Source organism: Delphinus delphis, chromosome 16 (assembly GCF_949987515.2).
Source record: "Delphinus delphis chromosome 16, mDelDel1.2, whole genome shotgun sequence".
NCBI lineage: Eukaryota > Metazoa > Chordata > Mammalia > Artiodactyla > Delphinidae > Delphinus > Delphinus delphis.
This window is the reverse complement of record NC_082698.1, coordinates 47,019,713-47,033,909: the sequence shown is the minus strand read 5'-3', so window position 1 is coordinate 47,033,909 and position 14,197 is coordinate 47,019,713. Positions and strand designations below refer to the sequence as shown.

The following is a 14,197-nucleotide window of genomic DNA, read 5'->3' as shown; positions in this document are numbered from 1 at the left end:
TGGGCCCAGGGTACCAGGATCAGACTCAAGTGCCCCTCCTGCCGGCTCAGTGACTGCAGCCCAGCCCAGGTCAGCGACAGTCCTATCCTTCCCCTTTTGGAAAGGCTGCCAGGAAAGACCCAGGCCCACTGGCCTGGTGGGTTAACATCCAGGGGAAATCGAAATAAGACTTTCTCTTCTTGAATCTCCCAGAGGGCTGGGATCTGGAGCAAGCAGTGCTGGGGAGAAGTGGTCCACTTAAGATCTCAGCCTCCACCACTGCCAGCCTGGGCTGGGGTCAGTGACCTTTCATCCTGAATCTGACTGTGCCCCGAGGGCTTCCGTTTGGAGATGTCATTCCAGCAAATACTGGCCACAACCAGCTGGACTAACAAGGTTGCTTTGTGTACCTGCAAGTTGTCCTGAGGCTGGATTTTCTCCAGGTCAAGTGTCCTGCCCTGTGGCTTCTGGGAGCCGCATTCGTCCCCCTGTTTCCCCCATGATTTCTGAGGAACTTAGGACAGGACTGTCAGCTCTGAGGGGGCTCAGGGGAAAGTCTCCAGAGGCCTGTGAGAGCCACACACACATCAGGGTGGGGTCCGGCATGGGCAGCGAAGCTGTGATGGCCACTGCAAGGTTGCCGCCTGGCCCCTCGTGCCCCTCCCCAGCGAGGAGCTGTCACTCTGGGCAAGGACACCGTTCCCATACCAGGCTCCTGGCCCCAGGACTGTCACTCTGTGTTGCTGCCTGTAACGTTGGGACAGTTGCTGGGCTTTGCTCACCGGTGCCACTGGGTAGGGGGGATAGTTAACATGCTACCAGTTACTGAGCGCTAACCCCGACCCCCAGACTCCTGCATCCAACTGCCCACTCAGGATGCCCACTGCTTTAATGACTAACAGGCATCTCAAACCCATACATGCCCAAATAGAGCTGTGGTCTTGCTGCACTGTCCCAAACCTGCTCTAGGCCGTGTCTTCCTCACTCACTTAATGACAGTTCTTTCTGTCTGCTCGATCAGACCCCTGGGAGTCCACCTTCACTGCTCCCTTTCTCTCAAACCCACATCCAAGAGATCTTGTAGGTCCTACTTTCAAAACAGATTTGGAATCTGCTCACTTTCACCACCACCCAGCATAGTGAAAGCACCCTTGTCTCTCACCTGAATTACTGCAAACAGGTCCCCCAGCTTCCCCTTTTCCCGCTCTGGTCAGCAGTCAGAGCGGCCCTTTTAACTATCTATCAGATCACGTCCTTCCTCTGCCATCAGGCTCCTGTGCATCTGGCCCTGTCCCTCACTCCCTCATCCCACCTGCCTCCGAGCTGGTTCAAGACCACCTCAGATGCTCTCTGTTTTTGCCCAAGCTGTTGCCTGGGTCTGTCACACTTCCACCCGACATCCTCATGGCTCACTTTCTCACTTCTTCAAGACTTTGGGTGTCACTCTATCATTAGGCTCACCCTCGCTACTGTATTTTAAATGGCTCTATTTTTTTTTTTTTCTTTCAGTAGCACTCACCACCTTCTAACACAGCAGTTCTCGAAGTGTGGGCCCCAGACCAGCAGCATCAGTATCACCCGGGAACTTGTTAGAAACACAAATCCTAGTGAGTTGGAAACTCTGGGGGAGGATAAAACAGTCTCCCTTTTCTTCTGGGTGGTTCTGATGAGAACAATTGCTCTGTGCCATGAGATGTACGTTCCTGTTACTCTCTGTCTTGGGGAGTAGAATGGAAGCTCCGTCTGATCCCTCCTGTGTGCCCCGCCTGCACGTGGCAGACGTTCTGTGTTGAATGAATAGAACTATTTAGTTTTGAGAGTTCTGAGCACTTTGCATCCATTTTCTCTCTTAATTCTCATGACAATTCTGCAAAGAAGATATTCTTATTCCAATTTTACAGACAAGGACACAGAGAGGGTAAGTGGCATGCCCAGAGTCACACAGCAAGCAAGGGGCAGAGCCAGATCACACACAGACCGCAGCCTGATGCCAAAACCTGTGCTCACTCTGACTCCTCTAATACTTCAACGCAACCGGCTCTGCTAATAAGCACCTTCCTATGCACATAAGAGGCACCTTCAAGGGCTTGCTGGCTCTCTCCAGATAACCAGGCAAGGCAAGGACTCACCCATGAGCACCCATCAGATGCCAGGCAGCCCTGGTATCGTGTGACTCCTTTCTCTCCCCTTTTCACAGAGAGCTGGCTAGGAGGTGCTGCCCAACAGGGCCTCCCCAGGGGCCGTGTTCCTAGAGTGGGGCATGGAAGTCCAGAGATCCACTGGGCAGTGGGGCCCTCTTCACGATATCAAGTCTTCTGATCCATGAACATGGGATGTCTTTCCATTTATTTAGGTCTTTAACTTCTTTCAAGAATGTATTGTCATTTTTAGAGTATTAAGTTTTGTACTTCTTTTGTTAAATATATTGGTAAGTATTTTGTTCTTTTGGATGCTATTATAAATGAAGTTTTCTTAATTTCATTTTCAGTTTTCCCAGTGCTACTGTATAGAAATAAAATTGATTTGTGTAATTGACCTTGTATCTTGCAATCACGCTGAATTTTTTTATTAGATCTAATAGATTTCTAGTAGATTTCTTAACACTGTCTATATACGAAATCATGTCATCTGCAAATAGATTACTTGTTTCTTCCTTCCCAATCTGGATGCATTTTATTTCATTTTCTTGCCTAATTGTTCTGGTTAGAATTGTTCTGGTCTAGTACAGTGTTGAATAGAAGTGGTGAAAGGGAGAATCCTTGTCTTGTTCCTGAAAAGCATTCAGTCTTTTTCCAGTAAGCATGATGTTATCTGTGGGGTTTTTTGTAGATGCCCTTTAGCAGGTTTAGAAAATTCCTTTCTATCTCTAGACTGTTGAATGTTTTTATCATGAAATGGTGCTGGATTTTGTCAAATGCCTTTTCTCAGTTGATTGAGATGATCATGTGGTTTTTGTCATTTATTCTATTGATGTATCCCATTAATTAATTTTCAGATGTTAAACCACCCTTGCATTCCTGGGATTAATCTCATTTGGTCATGGTTATAATCCTTTTATATATTGCTGGATTCAATTTCTTTGTATTTTGTTGAGGAATTTCCCATCTATATCCACAAGAGATACTGGTGCTCCAGCAATTCCTCTCTCCCTCACCTGTACCATCGTTGATGTTTTGTCTCCCAACTTAAAAAAATAAACAAAACTCTCTCTTCACCTGACTCCCTCCTCCAGCTACTGTCCCATTTCTCTTTTTCCCTTTACAGCAAACTTTTTGAAAGAGTTGGCTATGATCACACTCCAATTCCCCTCCTCTCATCCTTTTTCATACCCACTATTATCAGGCTTTACTCCCAGGACTCCACCAAAACCACCCTTGACAAGTCAACCATGGACTGTGCTCACCATCTGTTCTCTCCTGGTTGATCTATTGGCAGTGCACAGATACTTCTTTCTTAGATGCTCTCTTCACTCAGCCCAGGGAGCCCACTTGCTCCTGGCTCTCCTCATCCCCTGTGCTGGCTTCTCCTATGCTCCCTAACTTCCCACCTGGAAGCAGCTCAGGGCTCAGCCCTGGTCCTCTGCTGTCCCTCCACTAGCTCCATGGTGTCTCATCCAGCCTCATGGCTTCAAACCCCATCTATGTGTCAATGGCCCCCACATTCTCTCTCCAACCCAGTCTTCTCTCCTGGTCTCTAGACGTAAATGTCAAATTGCCTACGTGATACCTTAAGCTTGAGCCCCTAACATGTATCCCAGGATAAGCCCCAAAGTGAACTCTGCATCTTCCTTCCAAACAACTGCACTTCCTGTGTTCTTTCTCATCTCAGTTAACAGCTAATCCATCCTTCCAGTTGGCTTAGATCAAAACACCTTGGAATTACCCTTGACTTCTCTCATTCTCTTACACCTTTCACCCATTCCAGTAGGGGAAATACCATTGGTTCTACCTTCAAAATATATCAAGAACTCAATTATTCCTCATCACCCACGCCAGCCTGAGCCAAGCCGCCATCACCCCTCACCTGCACGACTGTGTAACGAGCTCCTAACTGGTCTCCCTGTTTCTGTCCTTGCTTCTTTCATCCATTCTCAACACAGCAGCCAGAGGGATCCTGCTGGGACCTGAGTCAGGCTGGGCCACTGCTCTGTTCAAGACCTGCCAATGACACCACCTCGCTCAGAGGAAAATCCAGAGTCATCACCGTGACAAGGCCCTACTGATTTACCAGCCCTTACCTCCTCTCTCCCCCTTCACAGGCTCTGCTCCAGCCACACTGGCCTCCTTGCTGCTCTTCCAACCCCCGCCGTCTGCCTCCAAAACGCTCTGCCCAGATACATGCGTAACTCACCCCTTCATCTCCTTTACTCAAATGTCACTAAACTCCAAGCCCCCATCACTCCCGCTTGCCCTCCCCACCTCATCTGCCTCCACTGCGCTCTCTACCATCTAACCTACACCAGGCTTACTTGCTTGCTGTCTGTCTCCTTTCTTGGAATGTACACCCCACGAGGGCAGGGACCTTGTCTGTCCCACTCACTGCTGTGTTACCAGCCCCCAGAACACATCCTCGAGTGAATGAATGACTGGTTGAATGAATGCCCAGACAAGAGGCACTCCATCAGGACCACCCCTGGGCAGGCCGTCGGCAGTGACCGGCTCCCCTGCCCCGCTGGCCGGCGTTTTCTCTGTGGGGTGCCCGGGCTCTGCCCTGACTGCAGCAGGCACGCTGCCCACTGGTGCCTGGCAGAGGTGGCCGCTCTCTGCCAGGACAAATATGCTTGAAAGGGCTCATGGGCTCCGTTATTAAACAGTGAAAGAAGGGCTGATCCTCTAAGCCTCCTTTCCAGGGGAACCCAGGCTAATAACAGCTTTGCCACGAAACCTGCAGAGGCGGATGGAGACCCCCTTCAAGTGCCAAACTTGCCCGGACATGTCTGCCACCGCTAACCCCTGGGATTTCTGCCTTTCCTCTATATTTCTGGTAGAAAGGAGATAAGCGCCTTTGATGGTGGTTCCTGTTTTCATTCTTGTGACTTCTTCGGCACACGGCACACAGCCTGAGAAGTCTGATAAACGCTGGGGAATGAGGGCCGGGGGAGGGGCAAATCTGGTTTCTATGTGGGATTCTGCAAATGGTCCCCGTTTAGCAAGTACAGAGAGAGACAGACAGAGACAGACAGAGAGACAGAGAAAAACAGGCAGACAGGCACGTGTGTGGGTCAGGGAGCCAGCACACTGAGTACAGGTAGACCACATGTGACGTGACAGTGCCCTGGATGGGCTGGGACAAGACACAGCCTTTGGGGTCAGAACATGTGCCTCTGTTTCTCAGCTCTGCTCCTGACTAGCTGTGTCATCTTGGGCAAATTACTTAGCCTCTTTGACCTTTAGTTTCTCTCCTTTCTTTGTTTTATTTAGGTTTTGATTTTTTATGTAGTGAAATATGCAGACATTCAAAAAGTATTTAAAGCACCTATGCACAGAGATGCAGAGTATTATAAAATGAGCACCTGTGTAACTAGGCCTGCTATCCTGACCTTTATGGCATTCATTTCTTTGCTTTTCTTTATATTTTTGCTGCCTAATTATTTACCCATAAATAACATGGTTTCCTTCTGCCCTATTTCCGACTTTATGTAAATAGAATCACAGCATGTTCTTGGGCTGCCCTAGTCTCACGGTATGTTTTTAGGATTCATGCATGCTGTTGGGTAGAGCTGTAATTCATTCATTCTCACTGCTGTAGAGTTTTCTGTTGTAAGAATGAATTGTGTTTATTTCTCCATTGTATTGTTGCTAAATACTTGGTGCTTTTTGTAACTCATTTAAAGAGTCTCTTGCTAGCCAAGACCACGGCAATGTTCTCCTTTCCCTGGTGCTCAGAGGTGCTACCTGTCATAAATCCAAGTCCAGAGGCATGGGTGTCTGGGCTCTATTCTGTGCCATTGGGTCACTTTCAACCACTTTGCACCAAAGGAAAGTTCCTGGGTGGGCTTGGGTTTTCCCAGGCCATTAAACTGGGGCTGTGGGTCAAAGGTGCTGTGATCACCAGGGGGCAGGGAGGCCATCGCTAACAGTGGAGCCATTGAGGAAGCCCCCAAAGGTGAGCTTCTGCCCCTGCCTGGATGGTGCAGCAAACACTGTGAAACATGGAGAGAGAGGATGTCCACGGTTCATGTGGTCAGAACACAGCTGGCCCAAAGGCCCCTGTCTCCACAGTTAGCTGGGGGCTGGTGACCCCAGCCCAGCTGACATGGTGAACCTTTCTAAAAGCCCTTTTCAGGATGACTGCGCAGGGACACCGACCTACAGAGACAGCACCTGCACAGCTGGGCGGCGGCGTTCCTTTCTCCTGCGCCCCATGTCCAGATCGTCAGCAAACCCTGCAGCCCCACCTTCAGAACACGTCTCAGCTGACCGCTCTCCACGGTCTCCTCCACTCCCACATGCGCCCAGGCCCCGCACCCAGGTCCAACAACTGTCCCAGCCTGCTTCAGCCGCTCTTGTCTCTATGACCCACCCCTCACACGGCAGCCAGATGACTCTTCTTATAAATATAAATCAAGCTGTGTCTGTCTCCTGCTCAGAGCCCTCCCTGGTGCCCCATCAATTTAGAACAAAATCTGGAAGCCCCACTATGTCCCCAAGGCCTCAGGTCCTCCATCCTCCTGTCCTCACTCCCTCAGACCCTCCGGCCTTCCTGAGGGTCCTCGTGTTTCCATGGCCCTTTCCCAACCCAGGGCGTTTGCACTCGCTGGTCCCTCTGCCTGCACGCTGTCCCCAGCACCCCCTGGATCTCCTGGTGACGTCATTAAGTTGGCTTAATGAACAACACCTGACACAGTGCCCCCTCCATCCTCCACTTGGCTCCACTTTGCTCCCTGCGTTTCTCCCTACTAGACGTCACGAGTCACCTTTACTTGCCTATCGTTTGTGTCCCCCAGGACAATGGAGGGGGAGCGGAGGGCAGAAGCACCCTCTCTTTGGTTTCCCACTGAACTCTTAGCACCTGGAATACCACTCCATACACTTTAGGCACCCAATAAAAGTGTAGAATAAAGGAGCAGGTGAGTAAACGGCAACCTTTGTTTTCAGGTCAGGGACAGAGAACCATGCAGGGGCCACAAGCCGCATCAGAGGGAAGGACACGGTACCTCGCCCTCCGATATGACCCTGAGTGTCCACTTCTGGCCTAAGTGTAGACCACCCATACACACCCAGCATTCAGCAGGGTCTGGACACAGGGAGGCAAGGACACACAAGCCCCAGGGCTATCCAGTCGGAGGAGGGCATGTTTTTGAAAAGTGGCCCAAATCTCCCCTGCGAGGACCTGCTTAGTCCACCGAGGGGTGACCCCTGAGGGCCAGCAGCAGAAGAGGACGACACTGCCTGTCTGCAGTAGGAAGTGTGGGACTCAGCCAGCGCTACCTGAGTGAGAGGGATCTTGCAGGCTCAGAGCAGGGCGGAGGGGCGTGATTACCTGGAGGCAAGGGTTCTAGAGGGTGAGCATGCGCGCTACGGGCCGTACCTCCGCCGAACGGGGCCCAGATGACCCGGCGGATGGCCTGCACCCAGTCCTCCATGTCCCGCTGGGAGCTGGCCATGAGCAGGAGCGCCTCGGGGTTGGCCGGCACCTTCTCCCGCTCCCCGGCACCACCTGCAAGACAGGGAGAACAGGCTTACTGCAGGGACCCCGGAGGACACGGGGGGCCTCCCCCATAGGGCTCTCTCCAGTCCCGACCACAGCTGGCTTTCATTCCCTGGGGTGTGAGAAGGTCGTCTCTCCAAAAACCACTCAGCAACAGCTGTGCTTTTTGGTTCTATACTGGCAGGCCACCCCCTTCCCACATCCCACGTCACACATCTGGCTTTGGGGCCCTCTTGGGTTTCTTCTTCTCCCTTTGTCTTCTTTGTTATTTCTCCACAGCATTAAAATCATCCTGGGGTACTCGTAGGAAAAAGCATGCAGATGTGACACCAGCTCAGAGAAGTTTGGATGCCAGAGGAGCTTCGCTATGTATTTTATTTAAATCAACTTCACACATCTGAAATGCACAGCTAAATGTCACTATGTGCTATATGTCACCTATGTCACTATAAGCTAACCGGGCTTATCTGCTGGTGGGGTGAGTCGCAGAGATCCGTGTTCCCAAGGGGCTGGGATGACAGGAGAACTGTGAGACCCAGGCTGACCCTTGCTGGGGCCTGCAGCCCAGTGACAGAGACCAGACAGGAGTTAAGTGCTTACTGAGCTCTTGGTACCTGCCTTCCAGTGAACTAAAGCGGTGCCTGATTCTTCCAGTTAACAAAGCTGACAGACTCGCCTGCCCTCCTAGGATTCTTTCATCTTCACAATGCCTCTGAGCGAGGTACTATTACTATCTGCATTTGACAGACAAGGAAACTGAAGCACAGAGTGATTAAGGAACTTGTCTGAATTCACACAGCTAATACGTGGCAGAGCCAGGGATTCAAAGTCCCCAGCTCTGGGCTGGGGCTGGGACCCCACCCCCTGCTCCCCCCATTCCCCATGAACGAGGCGACCTGCTGGGGTCAGGCTGACAGTGGTCACAGCAAGGCTGCTGAGGACTAGGGAAACCGAGGGGACGGCTCTGAGGGCTGGAGCACGGCATGAGGTGCATCCTTGCTGGGGGAGTGCCACAAGTGAGGCCTGGAAGCTGGGTAGCGGGAAAGCAGGCTGGAGGGGCCCACGGGGCCCAAAGCTCAGGAGAGTGGTGCGCCAGGGTCCTAGGATGCCTTTTGAGACCCGCAATATACACACACTAGCCCAGCTCCTTTGGGTCCAGGCAGCAACTGGGCAGCAGCACTGCAGCGGTGGAGAGGTGGAGAGGAAGGGAGCTTGAGACAGCAGAGCCTGAAGCCCAAGAGACAGTGCAGGCCGATGGAAAACAAAGACTGTGCCCACAGCTGGGGCAGCTGCATGGTCATTCACGGGGCAAGGGCACCGCCACTGAGAAGGGGACAGCGGCTCTGCATCTTTAGGGTCCCACTCAACGTGGACCATGAGGCCTGGGGTGGCCGAGTGTCCCATGTGGGGAAGGGAAGCCAGGTGTTGCCAGGAAGCTTTTCCATGTATGCTTTTCTGGAAAAACATCTCCAGATGACTCAGAAGAAAGGGACCTGGAGATGGATGGCTCTAAGAATTTGTTGTGGTTACTTGTTTGTCCTAAATGAATACTCAGGTTTGTATCTAACTGGAATTTCTCATTTTTTTCAGTTCTTTTTCCTAAAGAGGGCCACCCACGTCACAGAAGCTTCATTTATGAAACCTGGATCCACCTTGCCCAGAGGTTGACAGATGCTCTCATGTCCAGCTGTCTCATGCCCCCGCCCAGGGTCCTGCTCTAAGCCTGTGTGTTTAACTTTTCAAGTACTTTTCATGTATGTATGTTTATTTATGTATATTTGTATATATGTATATTTAACTTTTTGAGAAACTGCCACAAACTGTTCTCCAAAGTGATTGCACCACTTAATGTTGCCACCAGCAGTGTATGAGGGTTCCAGTTCTTCCAGTTCCTCACCAACACTTGGTATGGCCGGTCTCTTTACTTTTAGCCATTCTAATGGGTGTGTAGGAGTAGAGCACTGTGTCTGAATTTGCATTTTCCAAATGACTAATGATGCTGCACAGCTCCTTACGTATTTAATTGCCATCCATGTGCCTTCTTTGGTGAAATGTCTGTTGAAATCTTTTGTCCATTTTTAAAGGAGGTTGCTCATTTTTCATTATTGAGTTTTGAGAGTTCTTTACATCTTCTGGATACAAGTTCTTTATCAGATATATGCTGTGCAAATATCTCTCCCAGTCTGTGTGTTTTCTTTTCATTCTGTGAACAGTGCGTTTCCAAGAGCAGAAGTTTTTAACTTGGATGAAGCTCAACTTAGCAAATTTTCTGGTTTTGTATCTAAACAATCTTTGCTTAACCCAGGTCATAAGTTTTCTCCTAGATTTTCTTCTAGAAGTTTCATGGTTTTAGGGTTTACATTTAGGTCTATGAGTTAGTTTTTGTATATGACGCAAGTTTTGGATTGGAGTTCATCCTTTTATACATGGAGGTCCAGTTGTTCCAGCACCATTTGTTGAACAGACGATCCTTTCCCCACTGACTTGCCAGTGCACCTACACAGGTGATCGTGCTATCTGCGAATAAAGACAGTTTTACTTCTTCCTTTCCAATCTGGGTGCCTTTTATTTCTGATTCTTGTCAAATCGCGCTGACTAGAGCCTCAAATAGGATGTTGAATAGAAGTGGTGAGAGTGGACATCCTTATCTTGTTCTTGATCTTATAGCAAAAGCATTCAACTTTTCGCCATTAAGTATATCTATTGTAGGTTTTTTGTTGATGTCCTTTCTCAGGTTGAGGAAGTTCTCCTCTATTTCCAGTTTGCTGAGAGTTTGTTTCTTTGTGTGTGTTTTTTTGCGGTACGCGGGCCTCTCACTGTTGTGGCCTCTCCCGTTGCGGAGCACAGGCTCCGGACGCGCAGGCTCAGCGGCCATGGCTCACGGGCCCAGCCGCTCTGCGGCATGTGGGATCTTCCCGGACCGGGGCACAAACCCGCATCCCCTGCATCGGCAGGCGGACTCTCAACCACTGCGCCACCAGGGAAGCCCGAGAGTTTTTTTTAATCAGAAATGGATATTGGGGTTTTGTCAAATGCTTTTTTCTGTATCTATTGAGAGATCACATTTTTTTTTTAGTTTGCTATTATGATGAATCACACTGACAGATTTTCAAATGTTAAACTAGCTTTTCATTCCTGAAATTCCAATTGGTCATGATGTATTATCCTTTTTATTATTGTTGGGTTCAATTTACTAAAATTTTGTTTAGAATTTTTCATCTATATTCATGAAGGATATTGGTATGCCATTTTCTTTTCTTATGTCTTTGTCTGATTTTGGTATCAGGGTAATGCTGGCCTCACAGAATAAGCTGGTAAGTATTCCCTCTGTTTCAATATTTTTGGAAGAGTTTGTGTAGAGTTACTATTTTTTTTTTTTTAATATTTGATAGAATTCACCAATGAAGCCACCTAGACCTGGACTTTTCCTTGTGGGAAGGTTTTTTAATAAATTAAATTTCTATAACATATACACATATTTCTTCTTGAGTGAGCTTTGTAGTGTGTGTCTTGCAAGGAATTTGTCTGTTTCATCTAAGTTGTTGTTTCTATTGACAAAAAGTTGCTCATAATATTTCCCTTATTATCCTTTTAGAATTTGGTAGTGATGTCACCTCACTCATTTTTATTATTGGCGATTCGTGTCTTTTCTATTTTCCCCTGATCAGTCCTGCTAGAGGCTTACTGATTTTATTAATCTCAAAAAAGAGCTTTTTGTTTTACTGACTTTATGTCTTTTTCTTTGTTTTTCTGATTAGCAAACTTTTAAAGGGCTAGATGGTGAATATGTTAGGTTTTCGGGCCATCATATGGTCTCTGCCAAAACTACCTACTCTGCTGTTGTAGCTAGAAAGCAGCCATGAACAGTACGTAAGTGAAAGAGCAGGGCTGTGTCTGTGCAAAAATTTGTCTACAAAAAGAGGGAGCCAGCCCACAGGTGGTAGTTTGCCAACTTGTATCTCATTAATTTACACTCTGGTCTTTATTATTTCTCTTCATCTGTTTACTCTGTGTTCAGTTTGGTCTTATTTTTCTAGTTTCTTACAATGTTTAGTGCTATAGTTTCCCCCCTAAGTACTGCTTTAAGAGGCATGTACAACCCTTGCATATTGTTTTTTCGTTTTTATTCAGCTCAAAATGTCTTACCCTTTGGATTTCTTCTTTGACCTATGGGTTATTTAGAAATGTGTTATTTCCAAGTTTGGGGGATTTTCCAGAAATCTATTATTGATTTCTAATTTAATTCCATTGTTTTCAGAGAAGATATGTTGTATGATGCGAATCCTTTTAAATTTATTAAGACTTGTCTTGGGATTAGAATACGGTCTATCTTGCTAAGCATTCTGTTTGCACTGAGAAAAATTACTCTGCTGTGGTTGGGTGGAGTGTTCTATAAATTAGGTCTAGTTGTTGACAGTTTTCTTTTTTTTAAATTTTCCATATTCTTACTGACTTCCTGTCTACTTGTTCTTACAGATTATGTTTCTAAGATTTATTTGGTGGGTCCAGAGTTCTCAGTATAGAGCTAATAACTCCCCACTGCTGAGAGAAAACCCTTCTGTGTATGCTATGCAATGCCCCAGGAGTCCAATGGAAATAGGCACTATTTCCTGCCCTGTGTCAGAGTGGTCATTGTTGCCTCTAACCCTTTCCAGTGGTTCTTTCCTCAGCCTCAGGTAATGTCCTCATGTGCATGTGGTGATGAGCTCCCAAGGGGGTTTTCTCTTTGAGTAGCACTTTCCTCCTTGGTATTCTATCCTGAAAACTCAAGATGCTTTGGTCTCCCCAGCTGTCTCTTTAACTCGTGGAGTCCACTGGACTCCACCTGGGTTTCCCCTTCCTGCATCACAGCCTGGAAACTTTCTCAAGCCAGTAAACTAGGGCATGTGTAGGGCTTGCCTCGTTTGTTTCCCATCTCTTGCTGGGGTGAGGGTGGGGTGTCACAGTCCTTCACTGCCTAATGTCTAGTACCTTGAAAAACATTGTTTCATATTATTTGTCCTTTTTGGGGGGGGGTTGTTTTTAGGTGGGATAGTACATCGGTCCACCACTTATCCAGAAGGGAAAGTCCTGCAACCACTTCTAAGGGCCCACTATACGTAAACCACTGTGCAAGACAGTTAACACACACAGTCACATTTAATCCTCATAAACACCGTGGGAAGGAGTGCTACTGACTCCATTTTACAGATGAAGAAACTGAGGCTCAGAGAAGTTAAACATTTAGCTCACAAACAAACAAATGGAGGGGCCAGGACTTAAACCCAGGTTTTTTCAACTATAAACTCGTTCTTTTTGCAATAGAAAACCTCCTCCATGTTAGTGGAGGGGAATGCAAGGAAGATAAAATAGATAGGTCATCAAAGCCAACATTGGGATTTTCTATAGCATTCAATTGTGTACGCTTACCTTGTCCTCTGTTACTTAGGAAAGATTAGTATTAGCTTTAGTTAAGGAAAAAAAAATTTTAACAGCAAACATTTCAGGAAGAAATGCATCATGAAGGATGAGGGCCTCTTGTTACTGTTTCTGGTTTTTCCCTTTTCTTGCGTTTCCACCTATCCTGCCACATACCCCTTTGTTTGAGGCCCTCCTGAACAGTGCTGAGGAGCCAGACCTGGGTGAATGCTCAGATCCACCAGGTGGAGCGCAGGGACTTAACTTCCCCCAAATGTCAGGCACACAGGTGTAAGGTGAGAACGTCTACCTTTTTGGGAGAATGAAATGAGCTAGTCCCTTAGCTTAGCACCTGGCAACTAACAAGCACTCTCTAAATGTTCACGTTTATTATCACACTCAATTAAATCCAGTATGGAGCAGAGTTTCTCCACCTCAGCACTAATGGCATTTTGGGCCAGATGATTCCACACTAGGGTGGCAGCGGCTGACCTGTGCACAGCAGGGTGTTTAGCAGCACCCCTGGCCTCTACCCACGGGATGCCGGTAGCAGCCTCTCCCTCCCTCCCAGGTCTGACAATCAAAAATGTCTCCACATGTTGCCAAATGTTCCTTGGGGGGCAAAGCTGCTCCCAGTTGAGAAGCATTGATAAAGAGCAATGAGATCTTTACTTCCTATGAGTCTAAATGACTTTATGATTCTACCGGTGTGGGACATCCCACAGGCACAACATGGCTTGTCTGCAAATCATCACTACCTCACCCATCACACCAGTTTCCTCTTGTGCTCCTATCTTAGTGCTGGGCAACCAGGTGCCCAAAGCAGAAAGTTGGGAGTCACTAGGCCTTTTCCCTCCCCTTGTCCCCATACTGACCCATAATGTCCCCTGGTGAGCTCATCCAGTCTGAGAGCTTTAACTGCCATCCCTATGCAGATGACTTCCAGGTTCACTGCTCCCTGCCCTCCAGACCCCTCTGTGCCCTCACCCAACAGCTCCACTGAGATGTCTCCAGCCATCTCCCACTTACCAGCTACAAAATCCATCTCCAGATCTGCCACCCCTTCCCTTCTCGAGTGAGGGCAACTCCACCTTCTAGTTACTCAAGTGGAAACCAGACACATCCTCAGCTCCACTCTGTCTCATGTCCATTCCTATCAGCAAATTCTACT

The 14,197-nt window shown here is 48.1% G+C and overlaps 1 protein-coding gene across 1 annotated transcript in view; it reads right to left on the bottom strand.

Annotated features, from left to right (window-relative positions):
- ARHGAP22 (Rho GTPase activating protein 22) overlaps positions 1-14,197 on the bottom strand; it is a 167,983-nt gene that overhangs the window by 46,849 nt on the left and 106,937 nt on the right. Inside the window, exon 4 of the mRNA XM_060034653.1 lies at positions 7,510-7,638. Within this exon, the coding sequence (XP_059890636.1) occupies positions 7,510-7,638 (129 nt within the window). The remainder of the gene's footprint in view (positions 1-7,509; positions 7,639-14,197) is intronic.